Consider the following 9829-nt stretch of genomic DNA (forward strand, 5'->3'; position numbering starts at 1 on the left):
TTTGGTCTGTAGGCATGGGATGGGATAGGGAGGAAGGTAGCAGGATGCAGTGGAAAAACCAGAACTAACCGCACCTTACCGCCCCCAGTGAACAAATTACATACACTTAACGTATTTGAGTGAATTATTACTCTTGTTACTTTCGTAACGGTTAATTGACGTACAGGATTAAAATAGGATTCATGATATTAATGAAAAGAACATATTTGCTGTTAGCCACGATATGAATTTTCTTATTTTTAGTATGTTTGCATTAAACTTGAATCCAAGAATATTAACCCTGGAATATGGGCTAGCATTGAAATGTTGGTTTAATATGATATTTTACAGTTCTATAGAAATTAAGTCCCATGAGACTAGTGCTATAAAAAAGGAGTGGAGAAAGTGGTTAGATATCATATCGAATTCAGCAGCCGTTGTTGCATTTTCCTAATTAGTCCCGAGGTATCGGAACGTACTGAAGTCCATTGTTCCTAGCTGGATCTCCCGGTACACTGTTGAGACAGGCGCGGGTAGCACTGGAGCCGATTCATTAGCTTTCAAAGCCTACGGCTATATGTGGGGATTACCGCCATTCCAGTGTAACATTGTCACGCTAGCACCGGTACATGCCATCGTTGGTTGGATTACCCATAAATCTATTAAGCTGGAATTCAATAGATAGCATTGTCTCAATCGTCAATATGTTACACGTTCGTTTAATCTTGATCAGCACATTCGTATTCAAGTGTGTTTAATATACAACACCAGGGCACCAAGGAAAACAGATCTGGTAGACTTTAAGGATCCCCGTACCACTGTAAAAAACTGTAACGAAGTGTTGGAAACTATATTTGAGCCAGTTAAGTTAAGCTTTGATAAATCATATCTAAAAATACTTACCTTGTGGGACTATTATGAGAAGTAATAAAGATAAAAATAAACAAAAACAGCAGTGTTTTGAGTGTGAAAAATTCACTAGGGTTAGACCGGGATTAGAAACCTGGTCTTCAGATTGATATACTATCGCTCTAAACGATTGCGGCACAACTGTGCTACAGTTATATGCAAACGGAAGTTAAGGGGAGGTTGTTGAAGAACAAAACAAGAACAAAACAAGAACAAAACACAGTGCAGCGGGACAGGGATCTTTATCGTATCAATAAAAATGAAATTATGATTGTTCACAGTTAGTGTCAATGGTGTACGGTTAGAACTAGCATCCAGCTGAACTGCGACATCTCAATTTCGAGACATTCTCACGTGAAGAGTAAGACAAACATGTGTATTATACATATACAAAAATATACCCTAGCGTCAACATAGACGATAAATATACCACAGCGTCACCAACACAGATGTCGAAATGTAACATAGCGTCAACATAGACGATAAATATACCACAGCGTCATCAACACAGATGTCGAAATGTAACATAGCGTCAACATAGACGATAAATATACCACAGTGTCATCAACACAGATGTCAAAATGTCCCCTAGCGTCAACATAGACGATAAATATACCACAGTGTCATCAACCCAGATGTCAAAATGTACCCTAGCGTCAAGATAGACGATAAATATACCACAGCGTCATCAACACAGATGACAAATTGTACCCTAGCGTCAACATAGACGATAAATATACCACAGTGTCATCAACCCAGATGTCAAAATATACCCTAGCGTCAACATAGACGATAAATATACCACAGCGCCATCAACACAGATGACAAAATGTACCCTAGCGTCAACATAGACGATAAAGATACCACAGCGTCATCAACACAGATGACAAAATGTACCCTATCGTCAACATAGACGATAAATATACCACAGCGTCACCAACACAGATGTCGAAATGTAACATAGCGTCAACATAGACGATAAATATACCACAGTGTCATCAACACAGAAGTCAAAATATACCCTAGCGTCAACATAGACGATAAATATACCACAGTGTCATCAACCCAGATGTCAAAATGTACCCTAGCGTCAAGATAGACGATAAATATACCACAGCGTCATCAACACAGATGACAAAATGTACCCTATCGTCAACATAGACGATAAATATACCACAGCGTCACCAACACAGATGTCGAAATGTAACATAGCGTCAACATAGACGATAAATATACCACAGCGTCAGCAACACAGATGTCGAAATGTACCATAGCTTCAACATAGACGATAAATATACCACAGCGTCATCAACACAGATGTCGAAATGTAACATAGCGTCAACATAGACGATAAATATACCACAGTGTCATCAACCCAGATGTCAAAATGTACCCTAGCGTCAAGATAGACGATAAATATACCACAGCGTCATCAACACAGATGTCGAAATGTACCATAGCTTCAACATAGACGATAAATATACCACAGCGTCATCAACACAGATGTCAGAATGTACCATAGCGTCAACATAGACGATAAATATACCACAGTGTCATCAACCCAGATGTCAAAATATACCCTAGCGTCAACATAGACGATAAATATACCACAGCGCCATCAACACAGATGACAAAATGTACCCTAGCGTCAACATAGACGATAAATATACCACAGCGTCATCAACACAGATGACAAAATATACCCTAGCGTCAACATAGACGATAAATATACCACAGCGCCATCAACACAGATGTCGAAATGTACCATAGCGTCAACATAGACGATAAATATACCACAGCGTCATCAACACAGATGACAAAATGTACCCTAGCGTCAACATAGACGATAAAGATACCACAGCGTCATCAACACAGATGACAAAATATACCCTAGCGTCAACATAGACGATAAATATACCACAGCGTCATCAACACAGATGTCAAAATGTACCATAGCGTCAACTCTCAGAACGAAATAATTTTAACATAGCGGCAACACACAGAAGTCGGGAAGCGATATGAAAAACAATAACAGATACCAATGAGCTGTTAAAAAAAAAGAGGAAAACACTACAAACACTGACGCGGCCATTTGACAATAACATACAAGTATATTCTTTTATTCCATTATGGTAAGATATGTTTACTGTTAGACAACATATCGTCACGTGTGTATATCGATGATAACAAGAGCGAAAGTTGATCGGACAACTTATCTCTTCTTCTTATATAGAATCTGTGTACTCTTACGTATTCATGGAAACCGTCACGTGATCTAGTGGAAATCCGAACAATAAAAGGTTTCTCGAAAACAAACACAAACTTTTATGTATATACTTGTGTTTCTTCAATCAGCAGATATATTATATAAACTTAAATGTAAGTAATAAATATATGTATATAAATAAGTGTGATGACTGTGATGAAATCCGGTTTCGCAGAAGTAGGCGGAGCCTAGCTGTTGATCGACTCGACTAAGTGGTGTCGATACTCAGACTGGAAAACCCGAAGATCTAGCCCGGCCTCTAACCTGACATTAGTCACCACCTGACTACAGAGCCAGGTCTATTGCACGTTTGCCTACGTCATCTTCATCATTTTAGCTTGAATACTTTGATATGAGTCAGGTCACCAAGGCATCATTTGGATTTTATAAATGATTACTTCATAAGCAAACAAACGATATGTAAGCAAACAAACTGTACAAATACGTGTTTGATTCCAACCATATACCTAAAGGGATGCCTAAACATAGTAGTTTGGGACATGGAATGTCATATACACCAACATTCCAAATACTACCAGATAATTAATTGCACCGATGTTGCAGGCTTTGTATATTAGTTACTTAGAGTTTAATTTATTATAGCTAAGGCTGCTGTCCGTATCTACCCTACAATCGAGTGTACACCGCCTTCACAATAGTTCGTTCTTCCGTGTGTGGATATATGTACCAATGATTGCGTGTGTGTATATATGTGTACCAATGATTGCGTGTGTATATATGTGTACCAATGATTGTGTGTGTGTATATATGTGTACCAATGATTGCGTGTGTGTATATATGTGTACCAATGATTGCGTGTGTGTATATATGTGTACCAATGATTGCGTGTGTGTATATATGTGTACCAATGATTGCGTGTGTGTATATATGTGTACCAATGATTGCGTGTGTGTATATATGTGTACCAATGATTGTGTGTGTGTATATATGTGTACCAATGATTACCTTTGTGTATATATGTGTACCAATGATTGTGTGTGTGTATATGTGTACCAATGATTGCGTGTGTGTATATATGTGTACCAATGATTGTGTGTGTGTTCCGTAGTCACTGACATAAACAAAATAAATAAAAAGGGCCGAGTCTGATACCCTATGGAACAACTGTTACAATATAGTGTTACAATTAGGAAACATGTTGAAAAATACCTAATTGATCGGTTCCATGTTATCGCAGTATTGTCCTTTGTAATTATAATATTCTATTACATAATTTGAAATTCAAAATATATCTGTATTATATATCATCGCACAACTTGTTTCGGTGTGAATAAAACATCACCCTGAGTGCAACAAGTTCATTAACATATCAACGAAATGTAACACGTCTTCAATAGGGATCCATTCCATAATTCTTGTGTTATGTGTGTACATTTTATTATAAAGGTCAATTATACTTTCTTGTCATATTTATATATTCCAGTTTGCCGTTTCAAACCAAAACAAGCTGTTTGTTTACATAATGTTATGCAATAGAAATCTATACTCATCGAGGAAAATGCATATTAATAAAAAAAAATAGATTAACTCATTTTTTTTCTCTCCACTGAATTGCCGAATGTATTAAAGCTGTTACGCAAAGGTGACAAACACAGGTGAGTAATATTAATTCATTTATTTGTTGATGTCTTTCGAAAATCCGTTCGCAATCATATATTCTGGAGTTGTTGAACGCAAGTTTTATGTAGTCATTTACTTTAGCTAGTGTTCCACATAGATCCATTCTACGTCCCTTTTTATTTATTTTGTTATGTCAGTTAGGTGTTATCTACAGAAAACACAAGCATTAAAAATGCATTATTCTACAATCTTAATATGGCGTCTCTAGAATAAACTCCAGTTTGACTTTCATCATATCAAAAGGTGTTCTACAAAGAAAATACTGAAATGTGGTACCACCTCAAAAAGCATTGAGGATCCAGACAGAACACACCCTTAATTTGGACCCAATTCTGGACATATCGTTTTATGAAGTGTAATCCAAATCAAATAAAAGCTGTGATCGGTGTAAATAACATATTTACACTGTAATATTCAGAAAGGTAAGTATATATTTACATTCCTTGTGTCAAAAACTGCAAGCGTCGACACCATCAAAGAGGACTTGAGTAGGTCAGAAGCAAATATATTGCTCTGAATAAAATTTCAATGGAGGCCGTCTTTGAAATCCAAGATGGCCATCTGGTAATGATTACATTAAATAATTCCTAAGAAAAATTGAAACTAAGATGAAGATTAAGTGTTCTAGTCCGTAATGTCTACCCCTTTCTCAGATCTAGCCTGAATACCAGGCTTACTGTTTACTCTGATCAGTGAAAATCTGTTTACGTAAAACGATGGTTAAAGCCTTATTTAAGAATGCGTTGGATTATCTTGTTTTATACATGAATGAACATTCATTCCTTAATTGGCATCTCTTTCAACATCCAGGCTACATGTAATTAGTCTGATTCAGACGATTTGATAAAATCTTGATATTTTAGAATGCCGCGAAAGGCAAGACCGTCATGTATCAGCCAAATCTACTTATACATAAATCTTACGTCAAATCTATTTATACATAAATGTGGAAAAACCATAGCAAGCGACACGACAAGTGGTCATAGTTAATTTTGTCGATGAAATAATATCAGGAAAATTATTTGAATGGAAAGATGCATACCTCAAATGATCTATTGACATAGCACTGTACAATGGGGGAGGTAAGGCGAAGCTGTAGAAATGCAACAAAAATAAAATTAATTGTTTTCGAGATATTAATCAAATGTATTGCTCTAGTCTTGGACACAGGATGGAAGTGATTACGAAATACATTTAAAATAACTATTTGTGTTCCTTGTTTGGTATGCTTAGAACAAATTAAAATATGAAGGCAGCACACAGCCAGATTTATGAAAAGCTAAATAAGATGGATGTTGCATTGGACAACAAAAGCAGAGAAAGTAAACCTTACAGGATAAATGATTTGTACATTTAATCTATCAATACAACTTTTATTTAAATGGGAAGTTAAGCAATTAAAGTATTGCGAAAATGTGCAAGTCACACACTTTCTGCATGCGTCACCGTGATAAAGGGAATGTCTTTCTGTGACATCTCTGTATTGAATGAGTCAGCACCGTTCGTCACTTCTGCTTCAAATCATGTGAGCAAATCTGCATACTTCTCGGGAAACCAGATTTCTCTTTTAATTGCATGAAATGCATGCGCGAGCATCAAAATATATGCGTATTAAATACGTGTCCATATTCCATAATATAAGTGTGTATTAAATGTATGCATATACAACAAAATGTGTGTATTAAAATATGAAAAATCACGTGTGTGTAAACTCAGTTACTCCCGGTGACTTCGTTATGACAGTAAAACTCGTCCGATATATTTACATACAATATAAATAGTGAAACGCATGTCATCTTTTCTGACAATGGTTCTTGTAAAATCAGAAGATTTTTTTTTTCTTAACTTCCCCATAAGGAAAGAATTACATAATGAAGATCTACACTAAAACTAAAGGACAGTAATAAATAGGGGTCATATATAGATCTTAATCGTTGTTAGGTTATAACACCACGAGTCTACTGGCTCAAATATATTCCTTCCATAGGTCCTCCGATAGTGAAAGACGCCACTAAAAAAAAGATAATTATTATATGTACTCGTTACTATAATCCATTAAAGATTTCTCCACTTAGTCCTCAGGTGGAACAGAAAAAGATTAAGGCTCGTGGGCCTAGGCGCTCCGTGTCAAGTTTTCTTGCAATATTATCCATTCCTTTGTATTAAGGAGACTATGTCGAGAACCAGATCGACAGCCCAAAATGACATGATTTACTTTAAAGTGTTGCCGAAAGTTCATCCGTTAAGCTGTTTTCACGGCAATAAACCGATGGAAAGACATATTGTCCTTAAATAAATTATTCAAAAAGATAAAGTGAGAGTTTCACGGTTATAATACATTTGTTTCTGTATTCGGTTTAATCGCCGTGAAAATAGCTAAACAAATGAACATTTGGCGAATTTTCAAACGATTTTTTTTCAATTTGGCCAGGTCAGCGAGTTCTTGAGATATCTTTCATATTTTTATTTACATATAGGATCAGCTAATAAATAAATAAAATATTGACAACGCCTTTTGCAAGTCAATTGTATTTAATGAGTGAATAAGTGTAAACACAGAAAAAACAACCTGCAGGTAATCTCACAAAAGATTGTATCACGGTTCAGCACTGACGGCAGGCCAGGTTGTTCTCCCTACATCCTTACAAACAACAGATAAAATAGATGTAATTGTGCACGTATCAGGTATAAATGTCGTACTAGGTAAGTTTTATCAAACACTGGTGCACCAGGTAAGTTCTAAAGGATCAATAGCCACTTTTCTTGTATGTAACCCAGTTATGTTTTATATGACAGTAGATGCATTACGTAAAACGTGGCAAGTGTAGTGTTTGATAAACTTGTTTTTACATTAGAGTATGCTTCCTCCTATTACTTCATAGGTAGGGACGGATCCATGATTGTTGAAAGGATTTCTCATTTTGTTTTTCATTTTTAGCTTTTTTCCCAACGCAATTGAAACAGGAAAATAAAAATATGTTCGAGTGTGATTAAAAATGCACTGCCGAACGCAGCGAAACGATTTATTTTCATATTGAAACAAAATTTATATGCCCAAAAAGTGTGGGCCCCTCCCCTTACCATGATTTGTAATACACGTTGTACTTTTGAATAATGTGTATCGAGGTGTAGCGAAAAACAGAAATGTACAAACTTTGTGTTTGAATGTTATTATGTTTTGAAAATATCTTAATACATTTTTGCCAAAGGTCTTCTTTCCTTTGTGACCTTTGGTTATCTTATCATATGAGGCTGTGGTCTCTGATATAGCTTCAGTCTCTCTACTCCAGGGAGGGACGCTCCGACGATGTCATAGCTTCGGATAACTAATTTTCGATTCGGTCGCCACACTAAAATACCGGTGAATAAACTAATCAACGGTAATAATGGCGATAGTTTTACCCGGATTTTACTAATCTGCGAAAAGGCCCGGAATTCACATCACAATAAAGTACATATACAGAAGAAGTCTATATCTGTTAGAAATGAGTAACGCGCCATTGGTTGCATACACACCATGGTGTATGTGTATAGGGGAGGGAGAACGCGGCCGTCTTACAGATAACCTCTGTTGTTGGTTTCGTGCTTTTCTTAATAACATACGTGTGTTTGTAATTAAAATTTATCATTTAAGAATCAAATAAATTGTACAAAAAAAATCAGAATATCCAAATAATTAAAGTGTCGGATATATTAATAGTTACGTTGTAAAATTTCCATGTAATTGACAAATCATCATCCTGGTCGTAAGATCAGCCCATCTTGCATCACATTTACATACTTGCATATGCAGTCACATGACTTCCGCGATCTGTGTTATAAATACTGAACCAAATTTTGAAAAGCAGGAGAAGCGGACCGACATTTTTTAGAAAGTCAGACAATCAAACTACTATTATTCGTTTTTTAAGTTTTGAAGAAAAGTATTTTGTAGTATTTTTGAAGAAAAGTATTTTGTTATCAAGAATTATTTAGGGGCTATTTCACAATGGCAAATGTAGCAGACTTTTACAACAAGAACGGATACTTTCCTGAGATAACGGTTTTGTCAGCAGACGAAGTGGCCGATTTACAGACAAAATTCGGAGAGCTAGAAGAAAATTCAGGTAATGAATGATAGAAATGATGTTAGGGGTATCGTTATACAAAATGAATCATCCACTGCCGTTCCTAATAAGAAGGGAGTACAATAATTAATGGCTGCGTCGGATGTACGTCCGTCGTGTTAAAACAATAAGTACTTACGAGAGATATTAACACATTGAATAGTTTGTTTCCTTTAATTCTTGTGTCATGTGTGTATATTTTATTATATAGGTCAATTATACTTTCCAGGGGCGTTTCTAGGATATTTAAAGAGGGGGCATAGAATCAAATCTGTCGCCGAGCGGAGCGATGCGGAAAAAAAATTTGGACCTTTCTTTTGCTAAAAAACCCATAAAATAATTGTGAAATGCACTAATGTAACGGATCCTAACTTGGAGCATGTATATTTTATAGTTTAAGTGTCAGAGTTTGACATTTTTTATGCCGAATTTTCTCCATTAATTGTCTATTGTATATTAAAATGATTGGATGGATCTTAACAGCAGTAGACCAATAACGAGAAATTCCAAATTCTAGGGTATAAGGCGTTACTTAACATTTCAATAGTCCTAGGCCAGGATTTTATGAACGGGAGGCGTAATTACGGTTGCCCTGGTTGAGGGTCCATGGGGAAACTCAGAAGCTCCTGGATTTCAACAATTTAGCATCAAATTATGAAGTAGCCAGACTGATAAATATCTCTCTATTTTAGATTAAGTTCTGGTTTCGTTGAACGACACACATGATACAAGACAAACACACACTGAAGTATAAAGTTCTTTCGTTCTAAATATTGTAGGCTTTAATGTGGAATACATGATTGAATATGAAAACATTTACGGATCACCCATCGGATGGGGGAATCAGTATAAAAAGAAATCAGAGTATGTGTTTAATTAATGAATATGATAAATTGCCATATTCAATACAATATTAGCAGATTACGAT

General features: G+C 35.9%; 1 protein-coding gene across 1 annotated transcript in view; it reads left to right on the forward strand.

Moving 5' to 3' along the window:
• The first annotated feature begins 8620 nt into the window (after positions 1-8620).
• LOC110454422 (probable alpha-ketoglutarate-dependent hypophosphite dioxygenase) overlaps positions 8621-9829 on the forward strand; it is a 5191-nt gene continuing 3982 nt past the window's right edge. The window contains exon 1 of the mRNA XM_021503909.1: positions 8621-8901. Within this exon, the coding sequence (XP_021359584.1) occupies positions 8784-8901 (118 nt within the window). The 5' untranslated portion in view covers positions 8621-8783. The remainder of the gene's footprint in view (positions 8902-9829) is intronic.

This window comes from Mizuhopecten yessoensis, unplaced genomic scaffold (assembly GCF_002113885.1).
Source record: "Mizuhopecten yessoensis strain PY_sf001 unplaced genomic scaffold, ASM211388v2 scaffold7833, whole genome shotgun sequence".
Classification (NCBI taxonomy): Eukaryota; Metazoa; Mollusca; class Bivalvia; order Pectinida; family Pectinidae; genus Mizuhopecten; species Mizuhopecten yessoensis.